The following is a 20,283-nucleotide window of genomic DNA, read 5'->3' on the forward strand; positions in this document are numbered from 1 at the left end:
TGATCAATCGAGCCTACTCATTGAGCAAGCAAAGGGGTATATAATATTTGTGAGAAATATGGGTAAGATAATGTATAAAAAGTGAGCAAGATAAAGTGCAGGCTGATCAATCGAGCCTACTCATTGAGTAAGTAAAGGGGTATATAATATTTGTGAGAAATATGGGTAAGATAATGTATAAAAAGTGAGCAAGATAAAGTGTAAGGCAATCAAACTTTAATCTTTATAATTTCAGGCAATACAGTTTTTTAGTAACTATACTTTCTCTATGTTTTTAGCATAAAAAAAATCTTATTTTAAAACTATTATTATTCTTGTTTAAAACAGTTGTTATTGAATCAAACCATTATTGGTATTTTCTTGTTTTAAAACTATTGTAATGGAATCAAACAATTATGTAAACTAGATAATGTGACACGCTATTTCTAGCCATATAAAGATGGATATTTTGAATTTCTCTGTCCATGCCCTACCACAAACCTTTATTTCGTTACCAATATTGCCATTTTCTGTCTAGATACCAACTAACAATCAAGGAAACCCAACAATCTCTCGAAGAAGAGCAACGACTCCGCGAAGATTATCGGGAGCAAATGGGCATTGCTGAACGTCGCGCCAACGCTCTCCAGGGAGAGTTGGAAGAATCACGTGCCCTTCTAGAGCAAGCCGACCGTGCTCGCCGCCAGGCTGAAACTCAACTTACCGAAACTCATGAGCAGATGAATGATATGAACGCCCAGCTCCAATCTACTGGTGCTGCTAAAAGAAAACTAGAATCTGAGCTTCAAGCACTAGGTGTAAGTGTTCTAATTTCACTGCATAATTCAAATATTGCAAACACATTTTGAGCATTGAATCTACTTAAAATTTAAAATTAACTTTTGGAACCTAAAATTTTAAATCTTTAATTCCATAATAAAAATTATGGGCAGTCATATTAGAAAAAGCCGTCCCTGAATAGCTATCAAGTGTTAACTGGGGAAGGGGGATTGTTTTTGGTTTTAGTATTTTCAGCTTATCCTTTTTAGGTTCTACAACAGAAAATTAGCCTATTCATGTCTCATTCTACCGCATGTTTATCAATTCTCATTCCAAGGAGGATTGCTTGAGAAACTCTGTGACGACATATTGCCCTATGACGCTATAACGCTCTATGGCGCCCAGGTCTCCCTCGAACAAACAAATGTGATAGCGGATTGTATAATAAACGTCGCTATAAATGGGCGATAGATTTACTGACTATTTAACTTCGAAGACCACACTGCCTTTCCATGACGAAAGTAAAACAGTTCAAAATTAGTTTATTAGGTATAAATTTTGCTTATTTTTATTCATGTCTTTTAGTTTTACTGCTGATGATGAACATTGTATATGTGTTCGAAATATCCAGTTAAATAATTTTATATCTATTCACTGTCAATAAAAAGGTATCATACCTATTTTGAACTGTTTTACTTCTGACTATTTGGTATTTGATACTCCAAATAACAGATTGATTCTCTAAATAGACAGCATTTGAAATGAGAAAATTAACATATATCCGAGTCGTCAAATTAGAATATCTTCGATATCTTGAGAAGAGCTTGGGGGATGGAGCTGAAGCTTTCAACTAGAATTGAGTAGACTTCAGAAAACAAGAAGACTTCAAAGTTTTTTTGGGGGATATTTGCTAAAAAAAAAAAAAGAGTTTTCTTCGATTTATCTGAACAATTTACAACACTAGAGTTTATCAAACTGTTCGTGGTAACGAACTGTAGTAAGGAGCGACTCGGCTCAATAGTAAACGAAAATCTAAAAAACGGAATTTCGATGCTAAAAGATACATCAAAAGAATCGGATTTTTATGCTGATTTTAAATATATAAGTTTCATCAAATTTAGTCTTTGTCATCAAGAGTTACGAGCCTGAGAAAATTTGCCTGATTTTGGAAAATAGGGGAAACACCCCCTAAAAGTAATACGATTTTTGAAACATGGGAAATAATTTATTTTTTCCTGTTTTTACTGATTTATCTTCTTTTGTTTGCATCTAATTGGTCCTGCTCTAAAAAGTTTCCTTTCCCTTTCTTCATGATTACAGAATTTCAAAGGTTTTTCAAATTCACAGTCAAAATCCATTTTTTTAGGCTGATCTCGATGAGGTAATGAGTGAGGCTAAGAACTCTGAAGAGAAAGCCAAGAAAGCCATGGTTGACGCTGCTCGGTTAGCAGATGAACTAAGGGCGGAACAGGAACATGCTCAGGGCCAAGAAAAGATGCGAAAAGCTATGGAGGTTCAACTGAAGGAGCTTCAAGTCAGACTCGATGAGGCTGAAAATAATGCCCTTAAAGGTATTTAAGTCATAAAAATTAACACTAACTTATAATATTATGAAGTAACACACACACACACACACACATATATATATATATATATATATATATATATATATATATATATATATATATATATATATATATAAATATATACATATATATATATATATATACATATATATATATATATATATATATATATATATATATATATATTGTAAACTAAAATAAATTTAATGCATAAGAAATGACTCAATCAAGGTGGAGTGGGATTAAAATAAAAAAGACCCGATCTGAATACAAAAAAAAAGTTTAAATTATACAGAAAGAGTACCGGATATTTCATAATCTTATACAGAATTTCAGCGCTGAAAATGTTCACCATGAACTTTGGCAGAAAAAGTAGCACGACATAACGTGTCATACTAAAACAAGAATGCCATACAGCTGAAGGGCTAAAAATTCAGTCGAAAATACGATTTTACAGTTTTTGTTTTTAATTTCCCGTGTTATTCAGGTTCAGAGTCATTTAATCTGTCTTAGACGTATAAAAGATGCACTAAAGAGCTCTGTTTTTGTAATTACACACTAGAACGTGTCATTTCAGCTTGTCGTAAACACTTGTAAGAATAAAAAAGAGCAAAAAAATCTGTGGGATATTCTCGCGTAAAAAAAAGGATCTAGATCGGTCAGGAGTCTGAGAAAATTCGTTAAGAGCTTTCATTTTGGAAAAAAGATTCATGTCAGTGACGTCATTTTTCTATACGTCATTGCATTGTCACACTTATGTGGGATATTATGTGGATTATTTGTGTGTATTTTGACGAGGGATTACAACAATTCAAAAGCTTAGTAGAAATCTTTGTTAGAAATTGGACTTGCTTGAATAATCAGATATCCATGAGAATTAAAATGATGATTCTTTGGAACCACCTGAACTACCAAACGTGATAAGACCAAGAGATCACCCATTGACTTACTTACTTAGGTCTCCTGCCGGGCCCTGCTCGGTGTAGAGAGTGACGTCTGCCTCCTCCATCTGCTACGGTTCAGTTCAAGCATTTGTGCTTCGTTTGGTTTGCTATCGCCAGAAACTCAGACAGGCAGTCGGACCGTCGCTTCTTCGATCGGCCGCGGGGTCACTTCCAATCGGCTTCCGTAGGGTCAAAGTTAAAGATCATCTTTGCAGGTAAGTGCAGGGGCATTTGAAGTTAGTGTCCGAACCATCGTAATGTACGCTCAGCTGCCTGGATAGAAAACCGAGACTGCTGGGTTGGCTGCAGCAGCTTCTCATTACTCATGAAATCGAACCACCTTAGACCTTCGATCCCTCTCAGAATATTCGTCTAGAATACATCGATATTTAGTGTTGCGGTTGATGCATCCCATGTTTCAGCTCTGTAAAGCATTACAGAACCGACGAGGGCGTTGAAAATCCGTTGTTTTGTTGAACGACTGATTTCCGGTTTTCTCCAAAGATGACGACTCAGCCTACCCATGAAAGCTTTTGATATCCTTGCTTGTAGCTCGGGGAGAAGCGATCCATCTGAGGAAATTTTAGAGCCCAGGCAGGTGAACCTTGGACAACTTCAATGCTAGTCTAGACTAACTGGGCTTACTGGCTAACAATAATTTCTAGGCTAACTGGAGATTTAAAAGTAGGAGAAGACGGGTCTATAGCCGTAATTTTCGTTTTATCTCAGTTTATCTGCAGCCCCACGCTTGTGACCTCTTCTCGTAAAATTCGAAGCGCTTCCAACAACTGATCCATGGAGTCCACTAGTATGGCAAGGTCATCGAAAAAATAAGCATCTGATATGACGCGATCTCCCAACTTGAGCCCAAAACTGAGACGTGAAGTTGCCTTCGTCAGAATGTGGTCTGTGATGGCATTGAAGAGCTCTGGGGCCACTGCAATGCAATCCGGTTGTGATTTGGAAGAACGAGCTGCTCCGGCCGTTAACTTGACTCTACCATGGTGTAGAGCTTTGAAGAGTCTTCAGTATTTCTCGGAGACGCCAGTCGATTTTAGAATCCGTCAAAGAGCTTCTCGGTTCACTGAGTCGAACGCAGCACTGAATTTGACGAATGGAAGAAAAGCTTTCTGTTGGAACTCCTTAGCTTTTTCTATTATCTGTCGAATAATGAAAATCAGTTCAATGGTTTGAACTGGCATGAAAACTGCATGACATAAAAGCAGCTTGCTCCGGTCGCCGAATCCTACGAATAACATTTCGACATCGATCCAGCAGGACCATTGAGAAACGTTTTCAGGGACTATCAACTGAGACAAGACCCAAAAAACGATCGGTGAACCAAAAGGAACACCCAAATAATTCAGAGAGTCAAATCTAGGAATAGTAAACGAGGCTATTTTAAGTCGCTCTGAATTCTCCTTTTCATCCGGCTTTACTCAATCTTTGATATTCAGTAGCAATGTCAATCTATACAAATTAGTCTGAAGAGCCTTACCAACTCTTTGCCTTGTGGCAAAAACCTTGTGGACTAATACTAAGATGACTAGTATATAATATCAAGGAGTTGTTGAAAATTAATGAACTTAAGTTTGAACCTTGCTTCACCCCATGCTTCAGAGGAATAGGATTTCTCAATCCATCTTGAGAACGGATTTTGACCATTGAGCTCTGGTACCAATTCCAAAGGCGCGTGAAATGTAACTACCTGGTAGCAAGTGCGTGATAGCCAAAAACACCGAGCTGCTGACCTTAGAGAGTGAAGCATGAAGGGGTGTGAATGTATTTAGGCATACTAATCCGTTGGCTGTATTTATGAGGGCGGGTAGTGATAGTATATATATTTGTTTATTTTATTATGAAGTTTAATCTTCATAACCGGTCCTATTTTTTAGGTGGCAAAAAGGCAATTCAGAAACTTGAACAGAGAGTTCGCGAACTTGAACAAGAACTTGACGGTGAACAGCGCCGACATGCTGATGCTCAGAAGAACCTCCGCAAATCCGAACGACGTATTAAGGAGCTCACTTTCCAAGCTGATGAGGACAGGAAGAACCATGAACGCATGCAAGATCTTGTTGACAAACTCCAACAGAAGATCAAGACATACAAACGACAGATCGAAGAAGCCGTAAGTGCCTTTTTTTTCTTATTAACGACGCTTTATCGAAACAGAAAATATAAGGTTGTAATCATTTTTCTACTTATCATCATTACTTAATTCCGTACACTATATACCTGCTAGCAGCAAAAACTGTCAGCCGACTGCCACATAGGAAAAAGCATAGTGTATACTCTGGTGAACTGCAGAAATCTGCTGACTCTAGTCGTATAGTAATAAAACCTCGCTTCAGATACCCGTTTTAATTTATCGTGGCACCATTGTTCTCAGAGCTAAAACTTAAGGATTTTCTTTTACTTAACGGGATTACCAATTATATACGTATATGAGTTGGAAAATCAAATAATATTTATGCGACTATGACTGAACATATTCCGGTACAGCTTAACTATTATTAGTCCATTCTTACCTCACTATCATCACTGGTTACACAGCTATCAAGTGATTCACAATACCATAGTAAGTTTTATATTCAGCGGCAAACTAACTTTCTTGTCATAATTTACCATAAAAGGTAAAATCTATTAGAATATCATAGTTATTGATCTGAAAGGATTTTGGTTAGTTTAAGGAGAAAAGATGAAGGCTCAATGGACTTAGGAGAGGGAGTGGAACCATTGAGTTTCCCTTATCTAATTCAAAATGGAAACAATACGGTTGAAATTCATGACTTGAGTCGCAGTATCTGTAATGTGTGATAATCACCCCTGGGCCTTGCTTTTCTCCAAGGAAAATAGTGGACCTGTTATCATTTCGCTGAAAGCTCCAGAAAGCATTTGGCTTTACTGGTTCAAGCAATCTCTTTTTCCTACTCAGAAAATGTAATTCAACTGAGGCAGAAATCTGATGAGCCGCTAATAAGGCAGGCCTGGTTCGATTAAATTTTATTTCTTTTCATGACAGGGCGGGGAAATTACCTAGTTTTTTCTTTCTTTTTTTATAGTATGGTAGACGGTTAGTGGAGGTCTTAAACAAAATATCTACTGTGTTTTACGTCAGGTATGGCCAGTGTGATATCAGAATCTATTAAAAGTTTTTGAAGAAAAATTGACAAGGTGCGACGTAGCCTTCGGGAAATTTTGGATGATTGCGCTGTCTTTGGATAGAATGTTAGACCTCCCCCACCACCCCAAGAAAGTCCCCTTCCACCCCAAGTCTCCACCGCCACCAGGAATCTCCTTCTTCGTAAATATTCGGACTCTGTTGACCCATGAAGCATAAGAGATAAATGAAATTATATCAGCAATAGATCCTATAATTTTACCTTTGCCGTCAAAAGGTGGGAAAAAGAAAATCTATTAATTGTTTTGATTTGAGTTGACACTCCGGGATACTGAATTTTATATTGCTCAGTATAAAACTAAGTTGGCATGGATATTTAGTCCCTCTGCCAGGATTTAAGAATAAATTGTAAATGCGTCATTTATTTTTCAGCTATAAAATTGGAATTGACAACATGATGATGATTTTTATTTGACATGGTGTATAATTTGTGGGGAGTATGTGGGTTGTTTTGGGAATAACTATCTTTCAGCTGACTCATAATCATAGATGACAAATTTAGATGGAGGATGGTGTCTAATTATATAATGAGATATATAATAAGGAGGAAGATATACGATTTGTGTCGAGTATGTGGGTTGTTTTTGAGAATAATTATCTTGAAGCTGACTCGTAATCACAAATAACAATTTCAGAATGAGGATGAGATTGTAGTGTTCTGTTGTGCTTCTTTTTTTTTTGAAAATGTGACCTAATGCTTGAAAAGTACTAGGTGGTCTTCGTATTTTAGCTTTCTCTTGTATACTGGTCCTTTGCAGAAATTCAAAAGACTTTATGTGAGATTGTAAGTTCAATCGGGCTCTTTAGACTATATTCTCAAACTCAGCACACCCTATCCATTATTTTAATTAGTTTTACCGTATGCTGTGTAGTTCTGTAGATTCTTATAAGTTTTCGTATTTTGCCAACACCGCGGCTACATCTCCTTTGTGACTTTTAAAAGTAATTAGAAAATCAAGATATTGGTATCAATCAGTTCTACCTTAAACAACTTTTTATACAAATAATTACATTTTTAAGAGCTGTAAAACGTGTAATTTATCTCATAGTTTTTTCACTCGTCGTAGCCAAAATATTGTTATCAATCGATTCTACCTTAAACAACTTTTTATACAAATAATTACATTTTTAAGAGCTGTAAAACGTGTAATTTATCTCATAGTTTTTTCACTCGTCGTAGCCAAAATATTGTTATCAATCGATTCTACCTTAAACAACTTTTTATACAAATAATTACATTTTTTATAAGATCTGTAAAACGTAAAATTTATCTCCTAATTTTTTTACTTGTTATAGAGCCTTGTTTATATACACGTGTGAATTTCCGTCTCCAGTTCTATTAAAACTTATGAATTTTTTTTTTTTTATTATTATGGTCGATTTTGAAGAATCATAAGAAAACTTAAATTATACACGTATATAGATAAAAATGAATGCTCGGTGATATATAAGTTATTTAAATACATATTTTGGCACCACGATAAGCTGGAATATGAGTTTCGAGCTTACCTCTAATACTCTCATTCGCTTTAATCTTTAGGTCTGATGCATACGTCCACTTTCTCTCTAGGTAATTAATAAATGTTTTTTTTAGTGACTTTCTTAGGGAAATGCCTCCAGATAAATTTGTAATGCTGAACAAAGCTTTCTTTTTGATTGCTGTTGCCTAGGTATTTCCTCCGTCAGGTCAGATGACCAGAATGAGGTGAATGCCTACGTGTCTGTCTTGTCGCCTTGAAATAAAGAGGCGCAGAGTGAATTCGGAAGGTGATCTAAATCACTATAGAATTGATTCACTTACGATGTATTAAGCCTTGGAAGGTATTTTGCAAAACCTACTATGGATCCTCGGAAGTGATGCCCAATAAGCCTTGGGAGCTGTATGCACAAAGTGAGCACTCATATTTGCCGATTTTTCTAAAGTAGAACTTATACAGAGGTATGACTGGGAGGAATGGAAAAAGTTCAGAGCGAAGAATTACATCCACCTTTCCGGCATAGGAGAATCATATCTGATTAAGTTTGGTCTTTCAACCATCATTTTAATCTATTGATTGGTAGCTGCCTTTAACCTAGCCAAATGGTCAGAACTTTCTGAAAGAAAGAAAATTCCTTATTTGGGGGCTTATTGACCAACTATGTTTTTTTCTTTGTAGGAAGAAATTGCTGCCTTAAATTTGGCTAAATTCCGCAAAGCACAGCAAGATCTGGAAGAAGCAGAAGAGAGAGCAGACGCTGCTGAGCAGGTTGTTGCAAAAGTTCGCGCTAAAGGACGCGGAGGCTCAGTTCAAAGAATTTCTCCCGCACCCCAACCTCGTAAATGAACACCTTATTAATGCTAAATTGTAAGTTTTCTTCCATCAATTATTTCGTTTGAAAGGTTTGTCTTCTTTTATATCTTTGTCCCTCCCCCTGTTTTTATAATACCTCTTTCGTTGTAAATACAGTGTCTTTTAAAGTATTTTTCAATTAGGTAAATGGATTTTTTTTCAAAGGAGGGGATGCAGAACGATGGTGGCTCGTCTTTAGTGGTTACAAAGCCGGACAGAAGTATAGGAAGTTTTTGTTGTTTAAGGCCTAAGTCGAAAATTGAAATTTTATCTCAATGAGACCTCTTATTTTATAGGACAAATCGAACCTTTTGTCTCCAAGAACGAACCCTGTCTAAACTTCAAAACTTCTCAGTTGGGCCCTAGTTAATTATTCAGGGTTTCCCGAGACACAGGATTCATTCTCGAAAAAACCAGTTTGTCCCTATTTGTCTTTCCAATTGGTATTAATTCTTAACGCAAAAGATCCAATAGTAGTTAAAGTAACTGAAATGAAAAAAAAAAAAAAATCACAAGGTGACCAATGGTCTGTGTAGTCCAGGTGTTGATCGGCCGGGAGTGCAATGCGTGGTTGGAGGCAAATTTTCTGATGCTTCCTATGTTTTTCCCCCAGATATCTCCAGGTCGGCTACCCAATTGGAGCTGGTTCGAGGCTAAAGAATCACGCCGCTGACCCCCGTTCCAAACCAAATAACTGGCGACACAAGGACTCGAACCCTTGTTCTCACGGTCTAGTGCGCTTAATACTCGACTAGGACGGCTCAAGTAACTGAAATAGCTAATAACAATTAAAGTGAAGTTTTAATCATTAATAAATGGGCTAGTAAAAGATAATAATATCATTTGTAGAAAATCGGAAAGAACGCCAAGTTTGGAAGAAAAGATGATTAGACAGAAAAACATGCAATAAAATAAACAAAAAGAGAGAGACATGAAGATGACAAGGCAAATAAAACATAGCAATAAAACTTGTTTCGTTTTTAATTTTTGGATGTAAAATAGTTTAAAAAAAGATACAAACGTTCTAGATTTTTCAAAAAGGGAATTTACTTACCCTCTTAGATTCTTCCGACCTAATTCTCGATTTTTACTAATTTTACAGATCTCTGGGACCATAGACCAGAATAGATGTTCCCAATGTAACTCCTATTAAAGAACTCTGTAAACGTAAAATAAATATCTATTTTCTGAATAAAAAGAATTCTACATTCTAAAAAAACGATGCGAAAGCTCAAAAATTTGAAGTTGAAATCAGTCAATTGAAAACTAAGATAAAAGGACCGTTCAAAAGGATATTCAAATATTTGGGAGAATTTTTACTGGTTTCTGAAATTCTTTTTTTTTTCTCATTGTTTTCAACAGACCCAGAAATTGTCATAATCGAGGGTTTTCGGTATTTTTTTCAGTAGAAGTACACCGTTAAAAATTTTATTTTATCCTTTGCCTACTTAAAAAGTACTTAACAAGACTTTGACGTACTTAACAAGACGTTGGCTTACTTAACAAAACGTTGGCTTACCTAACAAGACGTTGGCATACCAAACAAGATCTCTTTGAAGGGGAAGGATGGGTTCAAAGATAATTTTGGCCTTTTAGGAAATATTGAAATTCCAAGTTTTGAAACAACACAAGTCTTACTCTTTTTACGGTAACTGTTTTTATTTTCATTAACTTACGAAGGTGATTATGAAACCTCGGAATTATGAACCTCTTAAAAAATTGAGGATAAGAACCTGGCTTATAAGAGAATTGACTTCATGGGAGACGCGTAATGTGCAAAAATTCATGATTTTTGTTCTTTCAAAACAATTCATTTTTTTAATTTATTTATTTAATTTTGTATTTTTTTCACTTAATAATAGTATGTTCTTTTTACAAAAAGTATTAGTGTTTTTAAATCACCTCCACAGGAAAGAGACCCTTTCCAAAGCTACCATATCAGTAAAAGTTCACGTTAAAACTTCCTGGTTGTAGATGTATATCATAAAATGTTTTTCAAGAGGAAGGGGTCTGTAATTTAGAAGGAATGTTAGTCCAAATATTTGCCTTTTAAAAGACTTTTTCGATTGAGATTCTGGAAATTCTAGGGAATATATTTAGATAAATAAAAAACTATTTTATTCTCCGCAATAGCACAAAACACATGCTAGCATTGTGTAGTCAATTTCGTGTCAACACAATTACTTGCAATGCACTTAAAACAACCCCAGGAGTTAAGATTACGTAAAAACTAAGATACAGAGGAAGCAAGGCATCGGTCTGTCGAATTGGCAGGTAGCAGGTGGCAAGCTTTGGTTTTGATGACCAACCGACCGGATAAACTGGGAAAATGTCTTCGTGAGTTTCAGACGACAGACATTTGAAGCCAAATTTTATCATCAGGCCGTTTCTTCTTTCTTTAAGAGTCGATAGACTTTATACCCTGAAACTATCTTCATAAGAAAAATTCGATGATCCTAAAATAATGTTGCACTCTTGCTATGGGATACCCTCGAACTTATCACTTTGAGTAGATGTGAGGCTGGTGTGCCGCAGGGTGTCATGTGTATTTGGCATTTGGCATAACGTAAGTGCAGAAGATAGACCTTAGCTTTTGGGTGGGGGGGGGAGGGGTCGCGAATGTAGAGCAACGTGTTACAGCAAACGGCAATAACTAAATTTAATTGGAAACTAATGAAAATTAAGAATTTAAATGGAAATCAGGGATAGCTCATGCCTATCCCTTAAAATTACCCTCTTTGGAAACAGAATAAAAATTTTGCTTTGCTAAGAACTATGCTGCTGTAACCATGCTTTCTTTTCTTTATTGAGGAAGGTCTTTTTGAGTCTTATTGAAAATATTTTTTTTTCTTTTAGGTACGAAAATCATCTGACTAGGTATTGAAATTTGGGTTTCAGTCAATTCGGAAATCCCTTTAGAAAGAGTTAGAAGTAGAATTTTTTTTCGGAAATTATTGTTTCGAAATACGATCGATTTCGTAAGTTTTTTCTTTTTGTTTCAAATTTGCAAACAAATTAAAGTTTATTTCCTGTGTATCTTGCTATCTGTTTTAAGCATTTGATAGTTGGTTTATTCTAGTTGGTTTATTATAGTTCAAGGTGTAACTTGTATCGTTCTGTAGGAGCAGAGCGAAAAAGTAGTTAGTTTATTCTAGTTCAAGATGTAATTGTATCGTTCTGTAGGAGCAGAGCGAAAACAAATTCTTGATATTCGACGACAATATTTTCTTTGAAATTTAAATTGAAAAATTGTACGAATTTCACTGTTCCAATCGAGAAATATTTCAGGATATGAGGGACGGCTTATAGATAAAATTAAAAAAAAAATGTCACAGAAGAATTTTTTAATTACCACTGCCATATTGTTTACAATTCTTTACGCGAGGGTGAGGGGAGGGGATTAGTGGCTCTACTTTGGAGGCAACATAATTTTATGTCATTTTTATTTACACGAGTTTTTTTTTAATCAAAGTTTCTTCTCTACATAATCACCTTTACAATTAAAGCATGCGTCAGATCTGTAAACAAACTTGGTAATACCCTCTTCATAAAATGTTGCCGCCAACGATTTTAAGTGAGCAGCGAGTAGTAAGTTGATTTTTGAGCTTTGTTTAGAAGCGCTGATCCCCCCCTCCTCCCAAGGCACTTCTTTGATTCAACGGAAGTGACCAGTGAGGAATGCTCAATATGGCACGTCCAAACCATAAAGACAAAAATGTAAACTGAAATTACAAAGCAGACCAAAAAAGTTCAGGCGTGCTCGTGGAATTTATGCAGATGAAAACACTGATTACTGCAGAATCTTATTTTGAAACAGAGACAGCCCTGACTGTTTCCCTGCAACCGCTTTTATTCAAAACGGAAGGAGAGGTTTGCTGAGCTCTGGAATTGTTCTCATCCTTGATAAGACTCGCCCTCGCAGTTTCATTTTTAAGATAGGAAACGGACCACTCGTTGCCCACAATATTTGTCTCCACCATTTGTCACTTGCTCGGCTGTATAATGCTGGTGTAAGCCCTCATTTGATTGCCCTCCCTTTGGGAAAGCCTTCACGACGGTGGAAAAGAGGGCCATATAAAGTCCATTCTCCAAATGTACCAAGATCTTTTTGCGTCTCCCTTATGGCGTGCAATAGGAGTTATATCAAAGAATTAATGTTCTTGGACTCTTCCCTAATTCTTGAAAGCAAAACTAAATTAAAATTGTTTTTGATCAATGCTAATCACTCCTGGATGAAAAATTCATTTAACACCTCCCACCTTAACTTTAAGCTGCAAAACATGTTAGTCTAAAAAATTCACACCACCATGGCCATATTTGGCTGTCCCATGGCACCCCTGTGATATATATTATCATTCCTAAGACAATTTTACAAGAAACTTTCATGATAAAAATATGACTTAAATCCGATGATTCATGTTTTTTGCAAGCCATCCCTCCATGATAACACCTTTTCAATTCACACCTCTATGTCTTACTATGACTGGCCCCCTGGCACCCCCTCATCATTCCTAAGACATTTTCCAGATATTTTCTCGATGAAAATCATGAATTTAATCCAATTGTTCGTGTTTTTCACAAGCCATTCCTCTGTGATACACCATCTCAATTCACACCACCATGTCACACCATCACTGGCGCTCTTGCATCCTTTGATACCCCCTTGTCATTCCTAAGATATTTTTTCAGATATTCTCTTGATGATATTATGCTTAAAGTCCATTGATTCGTGTTTTCGCAACTCAACACCCCTTGACACACCAACTCGATTCAACTCAAAATGTCAAACCATTACTGACCCTCTGCCACGTGCTGACACCCCCTCATCATTCCTACGGTATTTTCCAAGTATTTTCTCGTTAAACATCATGCATTAAATCCAATGGTCTGCGTTTTCGCAAGTCTTGTTTCGCAACACTTCGTGATACCCCATGTCAATTCACACCGCTGTATCACACTATCACTGCCCCCTCTAGCCCCCTCTAACGTCCCCCCCATCATTCCTAAGACATTGTCCAGATATTTTTTTGTCAAAAATATGATTTAAATCCAATGGTTCATGTTTTTGCAAGCAAAATCTTGGGGGATGTGACAATATGAGCCAATATGACAAAGGTTTCAATAATTGACCAAATTGACAAATTTCTTCTAGAAAAAATAGTGAAAAAGAGAGGAATAACAAGGAAAGAAGGCGCCAGAAAAAAATCTTTGGGGTTGGGGTGCCGTTTCCCTTCCGGTTGCCCGGGATCCGACAGTGTGCCAATTAGGGAGATGGTGGACACGAGGTAACGGGTGGCAAAGGGTGAATTGGGCCCCTCGTAGATTTTGAACAATACCTTTTTGGTATTTTCATTGAAAATACCGTTTTTATTTTTGGCGAAATAGCCCCCGCCCTAAGATTTTGAAACGTATATTTTTTCCCCTTCCTCCCCAACAATTTTTGTGAATTGGGAACAGTAAGGATCTGCTTTGCCAGATTCGGCCATAGTCTGGCAGCCTTTGATATTCTAGGGACGGGAGTTCTCATCATTTTTATGCAGACTTGAATGAGGTATGAGTTGAAATGTTCTTATATGGAGACTTTTAGTGGTCTTATGTATGGAATTTTTTATGTGTGACGACTGATTTTTCTGATTGTAAGGCAGCTGTTTTTTCGTTGACAATAGAAGATGCTGGTTTCTTAAAAATAGAATCCACAGATTAAAAAAAACTTATAATAATAAAAATTATTTATCTCTTCTTTAAACGTGCCAAGTGATCAAGGTCCTGTTGTGTATTCTTGAGGACTTGTCATAATTTTGCCATCCTGAACCAGGCTTTGGATGTATTTGAGATGAAAGAACTAGCAATCAGTTTCTTTAGATTTTCTTTATCAATTTCTTTGCTGACTTAAGAATAGGGTAAGATAGTTTTGAATATAAGACAGTTTGTGCTGGTGAAAAAACGAGATAAATTCATTTTTGAAACAAAGCTTCTATGCGCCTTTAAATTAATTAGAAACGTCACATAGCACCTTGTGTATTACAAAAGTGTATTTGGCTATTGTGCACAATTTCATTGCCCAAGTTAGTATGACAGTCGACCACTTTGATGTTCCTTAGAAAAGACTTGTTAGAAGTACTCAAATTTCATTTCCAGGCCGCCAGAAAATGCTCCTTGGCATGAATTATAACTTCAACGATCCAAAATTAGATTCCTCGTCTCATTTAAATGTCCAACATTTTGTTTTGCCAGGTTTCCCTTTTGATAAACCATCACGAAATTGTTAAAGGAAGGAAAAGTCAAGCAATCTTTTAAGCACGAATTAAAGTTTATGAAAGTAATTAAATCGCGTCTGCAAAGAATTACAATTAGACAATTTTATAAGAACAAGAATTGGATAAGAATAATTGGCTTCAGAAAATACACTTTTACTAACTTATCAGGGAAAGTTTCTAGAGAAATGTTTCCTAGAAGGATTTTTTCTAGTAGGCTACATCGTGTGCTTAGAGTCCTTCAGTAAATAACGATGAAGGTCACACTGCCTTCCTATCAGAAAAAAAAACATTTAAAACAGTAGGGAATTTATCTCAGGCAGTGAAATTTATTTTAACCTTAAATGAATATTTTGGCTCTATATCCAAGAGCTGTTCTCAGCAAACTACATACATAAATAAAATAAGACAATAAAAATCAATCTTTAACTAAAATTGAAAAATTAAAACAGTCCGAGAATCATTGCTATAGCGAAATCACCTTCTTCATTAGCGATGAATTGGGCATTAAACACGTTGCTCGCGAGGCAATAGAAATTAAAATTATGCTAAATAATGGCATTTCTTTCAATAGGGATTAAAGAGAGTATTCACTCAACGCTTTATAGTTTAATTTAAATTGACTTAGCAAATTATATTACCAAATCAATAGCCAATATCGATGAATCTTTTACAAAAAAACTTTTTAGTTTAGCTGCTAAAAAAGCAAGAATTGCATTTAAAAATATCTTGGTTTGTTAATTGCCTCGTTTCGTGTTGTTTTATCTTCAGTCCAGGTTGAACTTCGCTGAAGAAGCTTTCCTGTCTCTCATAAATCAAGCATGCATTGTCACCGCTTCTCTCAAATTTCTGGCTCAATATGATTGCAATAGATGTGAATAGTATAAGGAAGTATTGTATGTCTAAGAGTGCATAACCTTAATTAAGTTTATTTCAGAACAACTATGAATAATCAAAGTTCAATTTCTTCAAGTTCTTTGTGTTTCGCTTCTGTGGTACATGTAGTTCATCTTGTAAAAAAGTAGGCTCCGATATTTCGCTTCTCATTCCTAGTTTGGTTTACGCTTACGGCTTTGGGCGAACAATGGATAACATTCCACCTGTCTAAGAAGGAAGTTGAAGCGAGTTCCAAAACTTGTCTTGTTTTCCAGTGCAATCTCTAAAGTTCGATGACTTCCGTGGGCGTAAAGAATAATAAACATTATTTGCTGTCGCGTTTTTATAATTAGCTTCAGTAGCATGCATCAGTCACGTTTTACTTCATTACCACAAGTTCTAAACGGGAATCCCCCGAGGGTTCCACCAGGTAATTTTTCCAAGGAGTTACAAAACTAATGTAAGGGCTCTAAAAATTTTCAAATGATAACTCTATAGTTTTTGTACACGTTTTGGTATTCCGGAGAGCCCAGCTGTTCTTAAAAATTTTCCTACAGAATATTCGATAATCTAGCACCCTCCCGAAATGACGGCTTAGGTACCTCCTTGTGAAAAAGCAGAAAGAAGAGGGTCACCTATACCAAAACTAATTGGTGTTTTGTTTTTCTGTAATCAAAGGCTCAACTAATATATCGTGTAATTGTTTTATACTTGTTGTTTTTACTTTACTAACCCCTGAGGCGGCTATCTTACATCCATTGAAGCAAACACGTACGTCGGAAGGAGGACTTTAGATTCCCTTGAAGAGGGATGCCAGAGTTAATTTTTGATTTTGCACACAAGCTGTTTAATTCAAAATAACTTGATTGTTTTTTCTTATGAAACCTTAGCTCATTAGGTCTATTTTTCTATATTTAAGTTTCTTTTTGCTGCCGGGACAAAGACAGACGTGTTTGAACAATAAGTATGATTTTATATTTTCACTAAACGAGGGTACAATTTCTTTAGAAGCAGTTCTAAATTCCGTACCATTATGAGGATCAGACTAGAAAAAAAAGGGTGACACCTAAATGCCAAGTTATAGTTATAGGCGTCAAGAAGGACGTTATTACCTTAAATTACCTGAAAATACAGCTTGGAGCATTCTAAGGATTTCCTTATGACCTCAAAATGTCTCAAAGTAATCATTTTCATTGATTTATTTTTATCGCTGTGCCGATATTAGAGAGAATTTTGGCAGATACTATTTACTATATAGGCACCAAAAATTTGCCTATGTTGCAGCCCTGGTGTTATGGTTCTCCTTTCTTGCACTAATGTTTGATCTTATATTTTCTCCAATTATTTTATCGTATTTTAAGGTCTAAATCAAGCGTTCCCTGTCCATAAGCCCAGTTGCAGATTCTCTGCAATAAACACGTTTAAGCAATAGTGGTTCGAATTTTGAGCAGAGGTAGTTGAAAGGGGGACAGCACTTCCCGGGGCGCAGAAATCTTAGGAGCGCAAAATTTCAAATAAATAATTTAACGCTTATGATCATTTTGTACTTTTGGAAATCATATTTTGATTATATAAAGGAGGGCGTAGTTGGTAGTAAGTATAATCAAATTGAATTCAAAATTTCCATTTTTCCCATATCTTTATACCCATTTTTTGAAAATAAAACTAAGTAGACCGAATTTAATTAATTTTAATGTTTTCTAGATACTTTGTGTTCAAATTTTGATAGTAAATGAAAATGTTGTTAAAACTTGGCCTAAAAATTCCTTTGGGAGACGGGAGGGGGTCTAATCAAGATTTTATCCCTGGCTCAAGGGGGCCCAGAACCGCCACTAATTTAGAGGGGCTTATAGAAAATAATTCCAAATAACGAACACTTTAGATAATCTATATGAATTTACAGCAGAGGATCTCAGACAACAAGCATGAAAAAGAGGTATACGCTCTTGTGAGGATCGGAATTCTGCTAAATCTGAATATGTAATCTGATACTTGTTTCAGGTACCTGTTTTATAACGTCACTTGTTGTTTTCAAAGCTGAATAGTAGTGATTGGTTTAGAGCTACTTACATAAATAGTTATTAAGGTAGACAACAAAACAGTGGACAACAATAAAGAAGAAAAGAAAACGCACATAGCAAATGAACTTAACATGCAACGGTACAATGTTAACACTAAAAGACTACACCGAAAAAAAAAATAAAATGATGTCAACACAAGAAATTGAGGGACCAAGAAAAAACTATGACCTTCGATCACTGTTCGTTAAGCTTAGCAATGCTATATCGATAATCTTCTCAATGTGGTAAAGTAAAGCCAATGCGTTGATAGCTGAACAAACATTAATGAGATATCTATTATGGGTCTGTTTTTGGGGTATATAAGAAACTGGCGTCAAGGCCATATCCACGATTTTTGTTGAGGACGGTCAAAAGACTAAAAAATGCATCAAAAATTTGTTTTTATGTATTTTTTTTTACGTTTTTACGAGTCAGACAAAAATTGCAGGAGGGGGGGGGGGGTTCAAACGCCCTAGCTGGGTACGGCTATGCTTGGCGTATTCGAACAAATTCTCTCTTAACCGCTATTGATAACCTGTTTCCTAAATAATGACGTATTTAATGATTTTGACTTATTAATCGATACGTGTGGCAAAACTTGCCCGGTGAATATTTTGTGTGAGCCTTAAAGAGACAGACGTAGGACTTTCTTTCACGATTTAAAGAGCACACACGTTCGAACAATAAGCAGGTTGTTCATAGTATAGGTAGCGTTATCTTAACACATTTTCAAATTTCGTAAAATATTGAAATTCAAATGCGATAAATTTGTAAGACGAGCATCAATAAAACACATTAAATTAGATTCAATTGGATTTTACCTTTATTGCAAGAATTTTCGCAAGCAAAATGTTAGAAATGTTAGTTTTTATGGAATCAGACCTTCAATTTATATAAGTCACCGTAAAAACGCTCAAAAAGAACGTTAATACGGAAATAATTCTTAGTCAAAGGTGCCGTAAAGTACAACCAGATTGAATAAATACGGCCGCTTCAATTTGAAAAATGACGATTGGCCAGCCGTTGAAACCACTTACGTTGCCAAGTCCTTGTAACATGGCATTATTCACTTACGGTTAACAATACATTAGTCAGAACTATTCAATAACTGATATATTTAACATCTACCATCCTGGATGGGTATTAATATCAAACTTATGCAAAATAATTTTATAATGGTCGAAATCATCTACGATTTCCAAGTCTTGGAACTATTAATTAATTCACTTACAACTATTCAATTTTGTAAACTACTATAGTTATTCCGATAATCGTATTCAGTTGTATGATACAATTTCAGTTAATCAGTAACTATTATATTTGACCCAGAATGAGTATTAGGTATCAGCCTTCTGCAAACGCTATTTTATTATTAAAGAGTCAAAATCATTAACGGTACTTGTATGATATTGCCCCTATCGCTCAAGTTGTTCATTCACAGACCCGTTATAGAACCAGAACCGTTTTTTTTTTCGTTAGTTTCTTTCAGCTTAGCGTGAGACAAGACAAAGAGAATTGACAGAATAGATGGAAAATTATAATTTGGGCTATATATCTGCACATTAGGGGGTGAGGGAAAAGTATTTGGACAGTGTGAAGCTAGAAAACAATTTTTACTTCATAATATGCAGAATAATTGTACGTAACATATTAGGCATGTAGACACGCTATACTTTACCCCACCCCTAATTTGAAAATATATAGCCCAAATTTGTTTCTAAAGTATTATATTCTTATCATACATAGGTATATTTCATTAGGATTGAGCGTCATATTCGAAGAATATTAGGTAGCGGCTATATCATACAATTACCCCAATTAAGTTGCAAGGTCCTCGTGCCATGAATTTGTTCAGTTGTCATGATCCAATAACAATTTTATTCGTTTTACTTATTATTACAATTATCTCATTCAGTAAAATTAAATTGCAACTTTATGTTTAACCAATTGACCATCCATGATGATCATTAAGTATCAGCTTTTAGAAACATTATTTTGTGATGAAAAGTTGAAATCAAATACGTTACCAAATCCTTGTACCATGGAATTATTCAATTATAGTTCCAAGGAAGTTTAGCCGCTCTCCTTGCGTGCAACGGATTCTGTTCTTGTTCCAACATATTTGGCTTATTTTTGGACCTGGCAAGGAACCTTAATCTAGGGAATTGGTGCAATCACGAGAACGGAATCTTTTCCGTAAGAAACTTAATGAATCCAAGTTGTGATAAAAATATTTCTTTTGGCTCCACCTCTAAACCAACTAGCGATGTTTTCCCTGGCTTTTTGATTA

The 20,283-nt window shown here is 35.7% G+C and overlaps 1 protein-coding gene across 15 annotated transcripts in view; it reads left to right on the forward strand.

Moving 5' to 3' along the window:
- Positions 1–11,839, forward strand: part of LOC136026090 (myosin heavy chain, muscle-like) — a 125,038-nt gene extending 113,199 nt beyond the window's left edge. For all 15 annotated transcript variants that reach the window (XM_065702301.1, XM_065702306.1, XM_065702303.1 and 12 more), the window contains exons 31-35: positions 518–797; positions 2,126–2,330; positions 5,185–5,420; positions 8,630–8,818; positions 11,660–11,839. In XM_065702301.1, the coding sequence (XP_065558373.1) occupies positions 518–797; positions 2,126–2,330; positions 5,185–5,420; positions 8,630–8,797 (889 nt within the window). In that variant the 3' untranslated portion in view covers positions 8,798–8,818; positions 11,660–11,839. The remainder of the gene's footprint in view (positions 1–517; positions 798–2,125; positions 2,331–5,184; positions 5,421–8,629; positions 8,819–11,659) is intronic.
- Positions 11,840–20,283: the final 8,444 nt, after the last annotated feature.

This window comes from Artemia franciscana, chromosome 4 (assembly GCF_032884065.1).
Source record: "Artemia franciscana chromosome 4, ASM3288406v1, whole genome shotgun sequence".
Lineage (NCBI taxonomy): Eukaryota > Metazoa > Arthropoda > Branchiopoda > Anostraca > Artemiidae > Artemia > Artemia franciscana.